We start from the raw sequence: 17,629 nt of genomic DNA, 5'->3' as shown, positions 1-17,629 counted from the left end.
CTCATATAGTAATTCATTCACTGACATCTCTCCTCAATTTGAAATTTTCTAATTTTAATCCAAACTCTCCATGTCACCTTTTAAAACTTGTTTTCATAATCATATTTAGTTTTTCTTAACAGCGCTGTGTGACTGGCTCACTGACTTTTAGCTTTCATTGAAGTCCTTTATCATGCAGCTTTACTTGTAGCCACTTGTTTTCCATTTGGGGTGTGGGTGTGTGTGTGTGTGTGTGTGTGTGTATGTGTGTGTATATATATATATATATTTCTCCCCTTTTGCTGTGGTTAGTAAAAAACAATATTATCTTTGGTTTTGTATTTTCTCATCCATTCTCTATGATTTAAGTTTCTTCCCTGGAAGTCTTCATTGTAATAACAATTCCAATACTTCCCTCCATGTCATTGTTGGAGAACCTGCATGGGCACCAGTGCTGGAGCTGAATGCTAATAAAGATTCTTTCTGTGTTCCTTGAGAGGCATCCTGGTAGAGTGGGTAGAGCATTTGGTCAGGGAGTCAGGAAGATGTGGAGTCAGACCTCATCTCTTGACACTTACTAGCTCTGAAACTGCTAGGGAGAGCACCAGTTAGTGACTGAGCCTCTAGCTCATCTGCTAAGTTAGAAGCAAGTTTTGATCAGTGCTGGTGAAGAAGCTCCTGTTGTGATGAAACAGAAGTCGTTATCATGGATTGTTGTCCTATTGAGAGACACTTCTTGGTCCTCTTTGCTTCCATGACACTGTCTTCCCCTGGTTCTTCTATCTCACTGTGAGGTTTTGTTTTTTGGTCTTCTTTGCTGAGTCTTCTGTCCATCTCCTAACCATGAGTCATTCCCAGGTCTCTGCCCCCTGCCTTTTTACTTTTTATTGGCTCTCTTGATAATCTCCTCCACTCTCATAGCTTCCAGTATCATCCCTGTGCCGATTATAAGAGGCTGAGAACTCCAGGGAAACCTCAGCCTCCTCCTACCTGCGTGGCCTCACGCAGCTCACTTCTCCTCTCTGGTCTCGGGGTCTTTGTTCAATGAAGTTTGACTGACTTGCTTCTGAGGTCCTTTCTTGCTCTTGATCCTCACATCTCTCCAGCCCCATTCCCTAGTTCCATATTTCCAGCTGGGTGTGAGGTGTCTGCACTTGGCTTTCTCACCACGGCTTTTCCTGTCCTTGGGGCCATCATTCTTCTAGGGAACGGGGCCTACAACATCTTTGACTTGCCCATCCCATCCCACTGATCCTGGTAATTCTCCTTAGGCAAACAACCTCTTTCGTATCCTTCTTGTTCTCACTGTTGCCTCGTATCCCCCCAGAGACAACTGTACTCCCACTGCTACTGTCAGGTCTGCATGACATCTGGCCTCCACCCCACAGCTGGAGTCCAGCTCTCATTTTGTTCTCTCCATGTTCCACAAGAGCATCGCCCATTTATAAAGTGCTTTCCTCTCAGCATCACTGCCAAGCAGAGAGTGTAGCTATCATTAGCCCAGTTTTACAGGTAAGGAAATGGAGTCAGAGAGATCAGATGACTTGCTCAAAGTCACCCAAGTAAGAGGTGGCAAAGCCAGAATTCACACTCATGTCTTCTGACTCTGCTCCAGGACTCTTTCTACTAATTGCATCAATCACCTTCCTGGCTTCCCCATTGCTTGCTAAATAAACAGACTGCTTAGCCTAACATTCAAGGTCTTCTGCAAAATGGTTACACTTAGGTTTTTCAGCCTTCTTTTACATATTTCCCCTTCAGCCGGGCTGGGCTACTGATCACCTCTAATCTTTCCTTGCTCCCTCACATCTCTCTGCATTTGTTTGTACCATCACTCACACCCAGAATGGGCCCAAAGCTTTCTAGAATAATTCTGTTTGACATTCCATTGTTCAAGACTTAGATTCGATACCAGATGCCTCCTTTTCCCCAACTTCCTTCTCCTTTCTCCCAATAAATGTCATCTCTCTGAAAGTTCTTCTATTCTCTTTGACCTCTCCTTTGTACTTATGATATGTTAACTTGTATGTTTCTTTTACTATTCTGCCCTGTCACACACACACACACACACACACACACACACACACACACACACAGAGTACTTAATAAATGTTTATTGAATTGAATTCTTGAACTTTCCTTTGATTATGACCTTCCGATTATGTATCCTCCTACCAAAAAAAAATTTTAAAATAGTATGAAAAAAGTTATGTTCCAAAAATTAACTTTAGTATTTACTCAGATTTTAATTTAATTCTGTTTATTAGATGTGTATATGAATGTTATTTGACTAAATTTCATTTCATTTTTAAAAATTCTAATTATATACCTATTTTTAGGTACTTTAATTATTGCTGAGAATATTGTTAACAGGTTCCATATTGTTAAACTAATCTTTTGGTGATAAATTGCTTTCTTTAAGTATACTAGAATTCCATTCATGGAATATAATCTGTTATCCACCTGGAAAAAGGGAATTGGTTGAGGAAGGTAGTATTAAAATATCAATTATTGAACATTTGAAGAAAATTTAATATGATATATTATTCCAGAATTTTATGTGCATTTACTAAATTGTCCATTGTTTACTCATGGTGGGATGGATACTTTGAAGGATATCTTTTGTTTCTCCAGAAAGAAGGTAGATAGCAAGGAGATAAGAAGGAAGAGATGTTGAATAGTATATTAGGTTGAACTTCACATCCCATACAGTCGGTGCCTTTGTATATAGAAGGTACTCACAGAATATTTTCTTGAATTTAATTTGTTGAATTAAGCAGATTTAAATATCTGTAGGTGATGTAAGAAGTGTGACTGTAAGCCCCCTATTAGCTAAGTTCTTATTTAGATAGATTTATTATTGTTCTTATTCTTAGAGCAGTTGAGATGTTTATATAAATAAGATCATAATGAAGTTATCTTGTGTGCTCAAAAACTATTACAACAACAGCTACTTTGCTTGCAATGTTTTCCCCCTCTAATAGAACTGGGAAATACAACTTATGAAGAATGTAAATTACTAGTGTAAATTTATCCAGACATACTCACAAACATAGTAATTATGTGGAAATTGAGTTGAGTGTACAATTATGTAAGGTTGTGGTTTAATTGGGTGCCATTTGTGTAAATGAAGCAGCGTGTTCTCTAGCAGAGAGCTAGAATGGAAAATGCCACGTCTCTACGACAGGCATTTCTCTTCTCACTTGGAGACCATTTCCGACGTGTGGGGGTGCAGCCAGTGTTTCACTATTTTATTTATTTTGCCCACTTTCCTTTCCCCTCGTCAAAAGACAAAACTTATGTTTAAACCGAAAGGATCAACTTGATTAAGAGTAAGAACTGGAATTCACAAGTAACATTTAAATTTCTACCTAATTCATTTACTATATCAAATAAGATTGAGAAATGTTGAGACAAAAAGCAAACTTTTTAATGTTTTAGTTTAAGAGGAAATTAAAATCGTAACATCAGTGCAGTTCATCATGCACTTCCCCCCCAGTTTGTGACCCTTGTGCCTTGAGCTGACTGCCCCACGTAATGTATATCTACTTGATAATCTCTTGTGTATCCTTCTGGACCTGAGGCAGTGGGTCTGATTTGTCCAGGCCCCATTTTACCTCAGTTGGATCCTATTGTCTTGAATATTAGCCTCTATGATTATAAAGATAAATGGAGAGATAATGTCTGTTTTTAGCCCAGGTTTGAGAATGCATCATCTTCTGGGCACATGAGATCTTCAGAGTGTTGAATTGTGCTTTCCCAAAATAGTCTCAAAATGCCTTTTTTTTTTTAATTCAATTCCATTGCTGGTTTCCTTGAACCTCATTAAATTCTGTGATGTGAATTTTATTCTGTTTTCTCATGCTGTAGAAAAAATTAGTGGCAATGTCATACTTCTCTATATTAACTCAAGCATAATAAATTAAATTGCATGTTTAATTTAAAAGGAAAAGATTGTGAACTTATGGGCAGGACTAAAATTATTTCCTTTGGAAATTGATCTCTAGTGGCCTCTTGTTTTTCAGATGCTGTTTTTGCTGGTGCAATGCCCACAATGGCAAGTGTTAAACTTTCTGCCCTGAGACCCATTGTTAACCATCCCCATTATGAGGATGCAGGTTTGAGGTCAGTGTTCCAATTTAGCATTTATTCCTTCCCAGTTGAACAAAGTCTGAGTTTTGTCTTGGGGGACTAGAATTTAGAAGTCAGCATGGCAGATAATAATGTGGAGTATTTGTTTTTGTTCCCTCAATGTTTCCTATAATTAGAATTGCAGATGAAAATCCATTTACGAAGTATTATTCAAAGACTTTTGACACATTTCATCGTCTCATTGGAGTGTAGAGGTGAGCCAACATTTTTGAAGCCAATGCCAGGATAACATAGACCTTGTCAGAAAGACTTTCAGTATGGGCCCCAGGATACAAACTGTCCCACTCATCTGAGAGTTGGTCATCAGGTGACAAATTGTTTTGACTGTGAAGCCAAGGAAACTTTTTACTAAAGCAGGGATGAGTTGTGATTTGTATCAGTTAAAGGAGTATCAGTGAACTTAAATGGATGGGAATGGGTGAGTTTAAATTCAGATGATCACCACATATACTTCTGTGGGCAAGAATCCCTTAGAAGAAAGGGAGGAGGCCTAATAGGCAATAAAAGGTGAGAAAAGCAGTACCGGGGTATAATTTCAAAAATGGCTAAATGATATTAAGAGTAATACAAGCCTGTGCTCCAACCACTGATGCCAGAGAGGCCAAAGTTGATCAGTTCTATGAAGACCTACAACATCTTCTAGAAATAACACCAAAAAAGATGTCACATGCATCAGAGGAGGTTGGAATGCTACAGTGGGAAATCAAAAGATATGTTCAATATAACAGGCAAGTTTGGCTTTGGAGTACAAAATGAAGCAGGGCAGAGACTGATAGAGTTCTTTAAGACAACTCACTGTTCATAGCAACACCCAAAAGGTGACTCTACATATGGGTGTCACCAGATGGTCAACATAGAAATCAGATTAGTTCTATGCTTTGCAGCCAAAGGTGAAGAAGCTCTTTACAGTCAGTTGAAACAAGACCTAGATCTGACTGGCTCAGATCATATTCTGCTTATTGCAAAATTCCATCTTAAATTGAAGAAAATAGGGAAAACCATCAGACCATAGAGGTATGAGCTAATTAACATCCCTTATGAATATGAAGTGAAGGTGATAAATAGTTTAAGGGATGAGATCTGGTAGATAGAGGGCCTGAAGAACTACGGACAGAGATTTGTAATGTTGTACAGGAGGCAGCAACAAATGCGTTCCAGAGAAAAAGAAGAGCAAGAAAGCAAAAGGGCTGCCTGATGAGGCTTTACAAAGAGCTGAGGAAAGAAGGAAAGTGAAAGGTAAAAAAGAAGGAGAAGGATATGCCCAACTGTATGCAAAATTCCAGAGAATAAGAAGGAGAGATAAGTTTTTTTTTAAATGAGCAATGCAAATAAGTAGAAAAAATGATGGAATAGGAAAGACAAGAGATCTCTTCAAGGAAATTAGGGATATCAAGGGAGAATTTCATCCAGAAATGGGCATGATAAAAGACAAAAATGTTAAGGACTTAACGGAAGCAGAAGAAATTAAGAAGAGGTGGCAAGAATATACAAAAAAACTATATAAGAAAGATCCCAACATCACCAATAACCATTACTGATCTAGAGTCAGACATTCTGGAGGATGAAGTCAAGTGGGCTTTAGGAAGCATTGTTAATAATCAGACTAAGGGAGGTAATAGAATTCCAACTGAGCAATTTAAAACCCTAAAAGATGATGCTGTTAAAGTTCTGCACTCAATATGCCAGCAAATTTGGAAAACTCACAGTGGCCACTGGATTGGAAAAGATCAGTTTATGTCCCAGTGTTTGCTGGATTATGAAGAAAGCAAGAGAGTTCCAGAAAAACATCTACTTCTGCTTCATTGAGTACACTAAGGACTTTGTGTGGATCCCAACAAAAGGTGGCAAGTCCTCCAAGAGATGGGAGTACTAGATCATCTTACTTGTCTCCTGAGGAACCTGTATGAGGGCCCAGAAGCAAGAGTTAAAACCAAACGTGGAACAGCTGATTGGTTTAAGATTGAAAGTGATTATGACAAGGCTGAGGATTGTCACCTTATTTATTTAACTTTTGTGCGGAGTACATCATGCAGAATCCCAGGCTGGATGAATAAAAAGCTAGAATTAAGGTTGCCAGTAGAAATACCAACACTCTCATATATGCAGGCAATACCACTCTGATGGCAGAAAGGGAAGAAGAATCAAGAAGCCTCTTGATGAGGGTGAAAGAAGAAAGTGTCAAAGTTGGCTTGAGGCTTAGCAACCACAACAAGCACAACAACAACAAACCCAACCCTAAGATCTCAGGAACTGGTCCTATCCCTCCCTGGCAACTAGAGGGAGAATAAATGAAGCAGCGTCAGACTTTATGTTCTCGGGCTCAAAGATCAGCACAGACAGCGACTGCAGCCACAAAGTCAAGAGACACGTGCTCCTTGGAAGGAAAGCTACGGCCAATCTGGGCAGCAGACTGAAAAGCAGAGAGAGCACCTTGCCAACAAAAATCCATCTAGTCAAAGGTATAAGGTTTTTCCAATAACAACGTATGGCTTTAATAATTAGATTATAAGGAAAGCTAAATGCCACAGAATCAGTGCTTTCAAATTGTGGTGCTGGAGAAGACTTCTGAGAGTCCCTTAAACAGCAGGGAAATCACATCAGTCAATACTTAAAGAAATTAATTCAGCTATTCACTGGAGGCTCAAATACTGAAGCTGAAGCTTGAAATCTTTGGCCACGTGATGAGAAGATGGGACTCATTGGAAAAGGCCTTGATGTTGGGAAAGATTGAAGGCAAAAGGAAAAGAGAACAGGAGACAATGAGATGGATAGATAGGATCATGGCAACAATGAACACGAACCTGGACCGACTAAAGGATAGTGGCAAACAGAAAGGCCAGGTGTGCCCCGATTCCGTGAGGTCACAGAGAGTCGGAGGTGACTGATGAGATTGGAGCCCTTGTGACACATCCAAGTACGTGTACTTCCGAGAAGGGAGCAAGTCAACAGGAAGGCCTTTTGGAAGAAAAGGCCGCTACGGTCAGGAAGAAGATAAACTGGAGGGCAGATGTTATGTCTTCCTAAAGTGTCCCTGTCCAACTAAAGGGGAGTCAACACTTTACAACTTTAAAAACCACAAGTGTCCTTCTGAAGGGAATACTGTCATCTGTACCACTTTTAACAAAATGGAACTGCATGTAATGGCAAACAAAGCTGCGCCTGATGCGTTTGAAAGGACATTTGTGCTGCTGCCTGGTAAGAGAATTGACTGATGCTACAGAGGCTGTCCAGGTGATTATTGATGACAGTCTTGGAGAAGACCCACACTTAGGAACAAGGAGAGGAGGATGAAGCAGCAAAGGAGACTGGGAGTGGAGACAAGCAAGAGAAGGCAGTGTCGTGGAAGCCATGGAGAGCACACAGGACTGTTGAACACTGAAGAGGTCAGGGCTGGGGTGAGACTGGGGAAAGGTCATAAGATTTAGCAATTACGAGGTCATTGGGGAATCTTGGAGAATTATTGCTGTTGAGTTATGGGATTGGAAATGAGAAATTACAAGCTATCCACAATGATTTTATACTACCTTTTTCAAGGAATTGAACAGTGAAAGGCAGGAAAGGTATTAGACAATTACTGTGAGAATGGTGAGGCAATGGGAAGGTGCCTTAGGTATTGGGAAAGCCTAAGTATGTTTATAGGCCTCCAGGAAGGAGCCAGTGACATAGGGGGAAACTTCCAGTTGGAGAAGGTATTAGTAATGAGCGAAGCTTCCAGAGGAGACTACAAGGAGAGCGATTAATCAATACACATTTATAAGCGTCTACTAGGTACCAAGCACTGGGCTAGGTTCTGAGGGTGCAGGTTCAAAGAGTGAAAAAATTACTACTCTCAAGAGCTTGTATTTCAATGAGGAAGACAAGTGTATAAATCCATAAGTACAAATCAATACCAAGTAGTTAAATACAAGGTAGCTGGGATCAGCAAAAGGTTCATGTAGAAGGTCATGCTTGAGCTGCATTCTAAAGGAAGAGAGGGATTCTTTGAGGGAAAGTTGAGCAAGGAGTTTGTTCCAGTCATGGTGGATGGCCAGTGCAAAAGCAAGGAGATGGGAAACCAAGTGTTGTGTGTGAAGGAAAGAGAGGGGGCTGACGTGTCTGTGCCACAGAGTGTGGGAGGAGGGTGTTATAAAATAAGACTGGAAAATGGACTGGCCTGATCCTGGAGCACTTTAAAAGCCAAATGGAGTCATTTATCCCTGAGGAAATGAGAAGCCGTTGCTGTTTGTTGAATAGAAGATTGATGTAGTTAGGCCTGCGCTTAAACAAGGTCAGTTTTGCAGGATTTTGGAGGACCCACTGGAGCAGGGAGAGGCTTTGAGGTCAGGAGATCAATTAGGAGATTGTCACGGGACTCTAGGTGATACAGGCCTGAACTAAGGTGGGAGGTGTGTAAGTAGAAAAAGGGGCTGGATTCAAGAGATGCTGGGGAGATAGAAACAGCAGGATCTGGCAGCTGGCTGGAGATGGGGAGCGATGAAGAGGAGGGTTTGAGGATGAGGCTAAGGTCACGCATCTGGGAGAGTTGAAGTTGGTGACGTCAGCAGAAATCGGGAGGTTTGAGGAAACATCACAGCTCCATTTTAGGCATATTGAATTTATAGCCCTGGGGCCTCCAAGTTTGAAATGTCTGGAAGGTGACGTAAGATTGAAGTTCAGAGAAGAGACTGGGCCTGGATAGATAGATCTGTGAGTCATCTGCATAAAGATAATGATTCAACCCAGGGGAGCTTGTGCCATTACAAATGAGAATGTAGAGAAAAAGAGAAGAGATCCTGAGAGGGAATCTTGGGGAGCACGTACCTCTTATCGGGGTGGGGAGGGCTGCCTTGTGCCTTCTTGACTGGCTCACCAGAGCAGGAGGTGTCAGACACTCCAGAGGAGAGCCAGGAGAGGAGAGGGTGGGCATCAGTGTCAGATAGTCCAGAGGAGAGCTGAGAAAAGACCATTCCATTTGGCAGTTCTAAGATCATTAGTAACTTACGCCACAGCAGTTTCAGAGGAGTGATGAGGTCAGAAGCCAGAATGCAAAGGCTTGCAGAAATGGTGGCTGTGAAGGCAGACGGCCTTTTTGAGGAGTTAGCTGAGAAAGGGAAGAGAGCAGAGATTAAGTGCAGGGTTTGGACGTCAGAAAACTGCAGAATTTTAGAGCTAAGAAAGGCCCTTCTGCGGTTGTCTAGCGCAGCCCGTCCTGGGAAGGAATTGTCACACTGGCAGCCGACAAGCAGAGCCTCTGAAAGGGCAGCTCCTCCACTCACTGAGGCAGGCCTTTCCAGTTTGGGATGGCTGTCATTGTATGGAAGTTGTTCCTTCCTCATCTTCGCACGGCTTCTGTTCCAGACAAAGGTCACTGCAGAGGACCGGTGACCATGGAGAGGGTCCTTAATGTCTTCCTCTTACATTCCCGAGTCCTAATTCCCAAATACTGAGAATTTGGCTTTACGCTTAATGATGTGCCCTTATGTCTTCTCACAGCACACCATGTCCCGAGGCCCCCATTTTGGTTCTGTAAAACCAGGTAGTTAAGTAGCCACCCGGGGAGGGAGACAACAGAGCCTTAGGCTGGTGCCAGCTGGAGCTGATAAAGCCCAAGGTTTCTATCTGGCAATCTGCCCACAAATGCCTCTTCTGCTCCCCTCCCCAAGAAGTGAAGGAAACTGACCATCTCTCTGCTCCCTCCTCCCACCCCCAACGGCCTCCGTGACTCATTTTCTGCTGATGTGCACTTTAACCTGACTTGTATAAAAATGTTGGAGTCCTCATGGGGAGGGATGGTAACCCCTAATCTTAAGTGGCCTCTCTTTCAGATGAGCATCTCTTGCACATGTCCCTCTCTGCGTACCTACACAGCCACCATGTGAGCAGAGGTCATTCCCTCTCTCCTGGGATACTGCAATAGCTTCTTCATTGGTCTTCTTACCCAAGTCTTCTCCCCAGCAATCCATCTTCCGTACAGATGCCAAATGACGTTGTTAAGGCACGGCCTGACCCTGGGGTCTCCCTGTTGCCACTGCGGTCAAGTGCAAACTCTTCTAGCTTTGTCATATGAAGGCCTGCAGGCCTGATCTGGCCCCAGCCCCCCTCTTCTCCCTTCTTCACGTGCTCTGTGTCCAGCCAGAGTGGCCTGTTGGCCGGCCCCACGCACAGCATGCCGATTCCCCGTCTTCCGTCTGTACCCCACACTGGCTGCCCCCGTTCGCGGAGTGCTCAGCCTCCTCTCTGAGAGCCCTTGGAAGCCCTGACTGCCTTCCAAGCTCGGCCCTCCCTCATCCCCCAAGGAGCTGCGCCTCCCTCTGTTCCCAGAGTACCTTTCGTTCCTGAAAGCTTGGTTTACTTTGCATGTGTTGCGTATTTACAGACACTACATACCGTGCACTTGCTGTTTTCTCTGATAGAATAGAATAGACAATCCCTGGGGCAAGAAATGGTTTCTTCAGGGCCTGGGACATTCAGTGAGTAAGCACTTTTTAAGTCAGACCCTGAACTAGGCAGCGAGAATACGGAGACAGAGATGCAATAGGGGCCTCCAACATTGTGAGGGGACAGCTGAGGCGGGCAGCTCTACTGACAAGGAGCAGCGCGGCGACATTCCCCCCACCCCGAAGAGCCAGGTGACTCGCCCCACCAGGAAGCCCTTCCCGCTCCCATTTTAATACCTGTATGTGCATTGATTTAAAAGTAAACGCATCTGCTTACATCATCTCCACACATACAGATCACGGCTAGCGCTTACAGAGAGGTTAAGGTTTGCAGAGCGCTTCACAAATGGGATCCCCTGGGATCCCCACAACAACCCTGGGACGTAAGTGCCGCTGTGACCTCCATTTTACAGTTGAGAAAACTGAGGTGGTTTTTATGATGAATAGTATGGTTTATTATTATTAATAGAACCAACAGCTGGCATTTAGATAGTGCCTACTGTGTGCCAGGCACTGTGCTAAGTGTTTTAAAATTCTTATTACTGAAGCCTCCCAGCAGCCCTGGGAGGTAGGTACTGTCATTATCCCCACTTTACAGTTGAGAAAACTGAGGCAGATAGGGTTAAAGACTTGCCTAGGGTCACACAACCAGTAGATTTCTGAGATCATACCTAGTGGTCATTATAACTGGCACCATTTAGGGTTGAATTCCTGAAGGGCACAGGGACTGTGTCTATCTTCCCAGCCTGCTCGGTCTACGTACAAACTCCTAGCAGCTCTTTCTTCACTGTGAGCTATATGGCCTCACGCCTTTGCTGATGTATAATATGAATGGAAGGTTAAGTTGTGCACCAGAGGGAAATGACATCCCAAAATCTGGGGATTTTTCTGACAGCTAAGTGGGTCACATGGGCCCACAGTCAGAGCCAGCCTTGGTGCCAGTGTCCTCTAACTCTGAACCACAGACCTGCTGCCCCCCTGCCGTGTGGTTCTGGGAGGCTCCCTTACCCTCTCTGCCCACTCTGCCAAGGTTCTGTGCCCCTTGACCATTGCAGCTCTCTCTGCTTTGGGCCCCAGATTTCCCAGATTGCCTCCCCCACCAGCTTGGGGACTGCCACGTGGCCATCATTCAGCCGGGCACCCTTTACGGTAGGTGCCTTCCCTGTCCTTCCTTCTCTGCTCCAGAACCGTTGGCTTCCTCTGCAAAACCTGCCTGCATGTCATTTCCTGAGTGTACCTGGGTCTTTTTGACAGGGTTGGATGAAAGGATTATATTTTCCCCATATAAATGTAGCTTTTAATTGAGTCTCTTGAAAGTCTATTTTTCTTTTTCATCTGAAAAACTCTTTTGCACGATTGTTTATTTTTAAAGGGCAAGAACAAAAATTGTCTACTCAATGTACAGTCGAAAAACAGCAGAAGAAGTGAAGCAGGAATTATTCAAATTGCGAGTCAACTATTACATTCTAGAAGAGTCGTGGTGTATAAGAAGAACGAAGTGAGTATATAGAACACAATTCGTATTCTACGTTCATTGAATCATAAGAAGTTAATTTCATGCATTGATAGTGTTTCGTTGCCCAGTGCGTTTGATGGCATTATGTGTCAGATTCACTTAATATTCTGGGAAACATTGAAGTTAAAGAAATCCCATTTAGCTAAATTGATTGCAATAGGCTTTTAAAAGATTTAGAGTTAAAATATTTTCTGCTTTCATAATATCTGTACTTTTAGTACTCTAGCACTGGCGCAGAGAATCCAGACATTTAAATTTATACTACACTTTAATTTTTCTTAACTTTTATTTGGATATGGGTATGTTTGCTTGAGAGATTCCTTTAAATTTAAAAAAAAAATCATGAAATATCACTATGATTCTCTCACAGTCCAGGTTACCCTTCTTTCTTTCTCTTCCCTGTGGATGTGGCACAGCAGTGGCCTTTTGAAATGCCCAGATTTTTAGTCAATAAAACATCTCTCAGAGACGCTTTTCAAATTCTAGTGTGCTGTTTATACATTATATACATGTATACGCATGTGTACATATATTTGTATTTATACCTATGTGTGCCATAGAACTTAGACTAGAAAAATCTTTTGGGACTCTCTGGAATAACCCTCTTACTTTACAGAGGAGAAATCTGAGACCCAGAGAAGCTGACTTTCCTCAAATCACATAGCACATTCATGCTGGAGATGGGACTAGGTCCTGGGTTTCCTGACTCCCGTATTGTGTATGTGCATGTACATTTTTAACCCACGCAACCATTTTTTTCCCGTAGGCCTGGTTGCAGTATGCCTGAGATTTGGGATGTGGAAGATCCTTCTAACGCTGGCAAAACCCCATTATGCAGCATCTTGGCAAAGGACTCGAGACCTCATTTTACCACAGCATTCCAAAACAGAATTTACAAAGTGTTGGAAGTTATTAAAGAGCGATGAATGCTACTTGAACCACTGTTGGAGAAAGAACCACATTAGAAAGTGTTGTTTAACCTTTTGCTATTAATTCATTAAGATCATTTTAATTTACATCTCAGAAGTTTTATAGGAAAATTTTCAAATATAAAACATTTTAGTTTAAAAATTTGTCAGATAATAACTACTTTTACCTTTATGATGTAGTTTCTGTTAAAGTCGTGCCCTTGAAATTTGCTATGCAAATTATCATATGCTTACATATCCCATAAATAAATATCCCTCCTACAAAAATTGAGGAGGGGGCCTGTATAGAAGTGGAGGTTGCCAATTGTAGTCCTGAAATAGGGCCAGTCCTGGGGTCCTTAGCCCTGCTTCCCCTCTTCACCCTTTTGCAATTCCAGTGCTCATCACCCTCTGCTGCCAGAAGGTGAACAGGACAGGGAGAAAATGAGAAAATTCAAGGTCATAGCTTGGGCTGGTTGGTAGGAGCGCTAGTGAAAAAAAACTTGGCCAAGCAGCCATGGAGAGTCCTCTCTAGAGCCTTCTGAGAAATTTCTTTGGATTTTGTGTTTTTATGTTCTTTCTGTTGTCCATTGCCATGAGCAATCCAGAGTTGCCTGCCTCTAAGTTAATTCAAACCCTTTTGCATAGTGGTTATGATTTTTGCCTGTGTTATCATTTAGCAACAGGTTCCTTAAAATATTAACCATTATAACACATTTCTCTTTCCCACATCTCACTGATTACCTGAATATTGGTAAGATTTCTCTACGCCTGAGAAATCCACTTATTCCTGGTAACCTTGTAAATTTTTTTTTTTACTTTTTGAATGTATTAAATATCTTTCATGTTTTTTAACCATTTTTAAGCTTGTTATATTTTTAGTTGCAATAAGATGCAAAAAAATCTTGAAAGTCTCCAAATATATCCTATAGTTATTATATTTGAAAGTTAAAATTTAAGCTATTAGAAAACTTCGACCAGATATATAATTTTAGGTCGATATATAATTTTATTGTAACAGTAATATCTGGTTATTTTTCTTTTACTATCTACATATAATCAAAACATCGCAACATTTTTTATGATATTTAGAAATCTAGAAAGAGTTGTGATTTCCTCCGTGTGGGGATTCTGCCCACTGACGCTCGTCGCCACTGTTGGGTATTCTCTCATCCTGCCGATTTTTGACTGTGTCCTCCATCAGTCCTCGGTGAGGTATTGGCCCGACCTGGGAAGGCCTTCCTGTTGTTCTTTTCCTGGTGTGGGTGTGGCAGTGGCTCCTCTGAATTGTTCACCCGTTTTTCTCCGTTCAGGTTACGTGACCGGCCCTTCTCTTTTTTAACCATAAACATTCACGTGGGGGGATGCTAAATCCTCGCTAGTGTCCTTTGTGCCATTTCTCAGAGAAATCGCTCTGACACCGTGCTGCAGCCGCTTACACCCCTCATGCATCAGCTTATTCCCCTCTGACTTGTTGAGAATTGTCTGAAGTAAATATCCGGTGTCCCCAAGAAAATCATTGGTCTGCAGGCAGTGACCAGAAACTTTGGATCAGTGACAGGACTGCTGTTTCCTGACTGCACCCAGCCCAGTCACCACTTCCTGGCCAACTTAAGTCCCGTAAACTGATAGACATAGGACAAGATCTGCTCCTTCATTCTCCATATTCAAATTGCAACTTTAAAGCCAAAATGACCATTCAGAGTTTAACTTTGTCTTGTTAGAAATATGGGGTTTTTGTTTTGTTTTTAAAATGAAAAAGTGAAAAAAGGTTTAATGATTTTTTTACTGGCTTTTTTAACTCTTATAGAAAATTTAAGTTTGATTCATTTTGGTTCTTTTTTTTTTTACTGTCCTTTGAATATGAAGGATGAACAAATAGTATTATTTTTCTTGTTATGGCCACACTTCATTTTAAAATGCTGCTTTAAATCACTTATGCTTAATTTGGAAAGGCTCATTTTTATGAATTATGACCACCCCCCCACCCCTGAAAAAAGCTATTTTCCTTAGGGTGTTTGGAAGTAGTAGCAAGATTTTAAATTCTGAGCAAACTCTAACTTTGGCAGCACACACAGCCAGTTACATATACGGCGTTCTCTCCATTAACTTCAGGCAGTTGAAGCCTGTTGTTGACCTGGAGGATAGCAGGGCCACCTCCTGACTGCCCAGTTGGATTCCCAGGCCCCCTGACCGGCGAGGCTGCCCTCAGTGTTGTCCTCATGTCCTCTGTCAGCATTCCTGGGGCTATTGGCATTGCTTTATCTTCCCCTTCCTCTGAGTGAACAGCTCTCCCATTCCTTTTTCTGTACGTGATACAAGAGCAAAAAGAATTAGCCTAGCACATGGGGAAAGCACTATATTCACTTCACAGAAAGCAAAGCGGAAGAAAAACCTCAGACAAATCCACTAAAACCAGGTTTCTTTGGGCTAAGCCCCTCTGGGGCTAGCTTATAATTCCCAAATAATTGTCCCTCTAGGACTTTTCAAGTTAAAATTTTCTGTGCAGCCTAGATCTTTATAGTAGGGTTTTTTGGGTTTTCTCTAGTTTTGTCATTTGCCATGTGTCTTGAGTTGTGTTTCCTAGGTGTATGTTTGTTTTTTGCAAGAGTCCCTGTTAAACAGGAGAGGGTTAGAATGGAGCAATTGTAGCGTCCGAGGAGAGAACAGAGAAATCCGTTAATGGTTGTTGTCTTTTGTCTTCAGAGAAGACCAGAATGACATTACTACGTTGGGGTCGTGGTACAGTGTGCGCGACCATGGCTGAGCTCAGAAGGCTCCATCACAGGTTGGCCACAAATAGTCCACACGAACATTTGGGGTGGAGATGGCTCTAAATTTGCACATCTCACATTTCTTTTGAGCTACTCAATTCTGCTTTGCTCATAGAGCACAATGCCTTCTTTGATGCTGGCATGCCAAATTAGGGACACCACAGAGCTGAGAAGAGTCAAGGAGAGAGAGGTAGAATGAGGAAAGTCACAGTCCCATTCTCAGAACTCCTAAAGCAAGGAGATAAGGACATTTGGGTTTGAATTTGGGTTTGTGCTTCTCTGCTACTACCACCCTTGCCATTAGTCAGGATCGACTGAAGTGATACTCTCTTGGCATATGGTGTTTCTGTTATGATATCTGTCGTGGCTTTTCACACATTTTGCTTAAAAAAAATTCCTGAATCTTTCTGACTGTAAACTCTATAGACATGTTAAATGAATTCACGTTCAAGATAGGTAAGAGATTCTGTATAAACAAATCAACAAAAATACTGTTGTATATACACACACATATATATTATACATCATTTATATACGTGTGTGTGTGTGTGTGTGTGTGTGTGTGTGTATATATATATAAAATATATATATATGTAGACTGTCACTGCTGCATACACTGGCGAAAGTTAGTGGTCTGGATGTCTTCAAATATTTACTTTTGTAACAGTATTTATTGATGTAATTCCACCAGCAGCTTTAATTATATTGTAAGCTAATAGATAGAAGACTAGATGGTCAAATGGTACATTCAACCGTAACCATATCTAGTGGATATAGAAATCTTTTACTGTAACATGGAGTAACAAGTTCACTATTCGATGATAAACAGTATTAAAGCTCAGTATTTTATGTATTTTTAGGATTTTTAAAGACTATTTCTTGTTTTGATGTGAGGATGGGTAAACACAACTGTAACACGTCTTCTGCCTCTCTCCCCACTCCCACCTCCCACATGGGGTAATGTTTATATTGTGAATTAGGCTACAAAAGAGCTGGACAGAGTAGACTTATAAAATAAGCCAATGAAATCCAAGAGAGAATGAATGGATGGATGGATTGGGAAGAACATATCACAGCACTGTATTTTTATGGATTTTCTGACAGTTTACTTGTATTATGTATGTTAAATTTTAAATTGTGAAAACATGTATGTTTCCTAATTTTCTCTTTTGTTTCCATTTTTTCTATGAACATTTTGAGACAGAGCCAACTAGTTTCATAAACCTGTGCATAGAAGCCTCTGAAATTGCACATAGAAGGAGAGTAGAAAAAGGGAAGGAATTTGGACCCTTTTGCTCTATGGGAGGGGGGTGGGAAGGATACTCCCCTTGTCTCTTATCATTGGCAGGAGTAGAGAAAGACAGAAGCACACCCCCCGCCCATTGCTGCCCATAAGTATTTAAACATGGGGACTAGGCAATGGCCTGAACACATTTCTGAATTGCTTTCTTACTAGGGCCATGCAGAAAAGTGTTGTTTCCAGAAGTCTACCATTCTAACTGTAGGGTCCATTAGTACTCATACTCCTTTATTCACCAAACAGTTAATGAAAAGTTTTCTCTGTAGCATTAAAGGGTTAGTAGTTAAGTCCACATTTCAGTAGTGGCTTCCCTTTACCATGTCCTATCAAGAAAAATGGGATTTTTTTTTTAGAGCTAAAAGAGATTTTAGAGATCATTGACTCCAACCCCTTATTTTACAGATGAAGAAAATGAGTCCCAGAGGGGTGGTGATTTTACCCAAGGGAACACAGTGAGCTACAGAGCTGAGATTTGAGTCCAGATTTTCTGAATTCAAGTCCAGTCATTTTTCTGCTATCCTTCTCTGGGTCAGGGTCATAGGGTCATGTGGAGATGGGCTTTCAGCGGTATCTACTTATCTACC

The 17,629-nt window shown here is 41.7% G+C and overlaps 1 protein-coding gene across 1 annotated transcript in view; it reads left to right on the top strand.

Moving 5' to 3' along the window:
• Positions 1 to 16,905, top strand: part of LOC110195965 (dpy-19 like C-mannosyltransferase 1) — a 118,554-nt gene extending 101,649 nt beyond the window's left edge. Inside the window, exons 20-22 of the mRNA XM_020968925.2 lie at positions 4,005 to 4,104; positions 11,920 to 12,045; positions 12,830 to 16,905. Coding sequence (XP_020824584.1) covers positions 4,005 to 4,104; positions 11,920 to 12,045; positions 12,830 to 12,989 — 386 coding nt within the window. The 3' untranslated portion in view covers positions 12,990 to 16,905. The remainder of the gene's footprint in view (positions 1 to 4,004; positions 4,105 to 11,919; positions 12,046 to 12,829) is intronic.
• Positions 16,906 to 17,629: the final 724 nt, after the last annotated feature.

Source organism: Phascolarctos cinereus, unplaced genomic scaffold (assembly GCF_003287225.1).
Source record: "Phascolarctos cinereus isolate Bilbo 61053 unplaced genomic scaffold, phaCin_HiC Scaffold_4;HRSCAF=312, whole genome shotgun sequence".
Taxonomy (NCBI): Eukaryota; Metazoa; Chordata; class Mammalia; order Diprotodontia; family Phascolarctidae; genus Phascolarctos; species Phascolarctos cinereus.
Note: the sequence above shows the minus strand (reverse complement) of the source record. Positions and strands in the feature narration are given on the sequence as shown.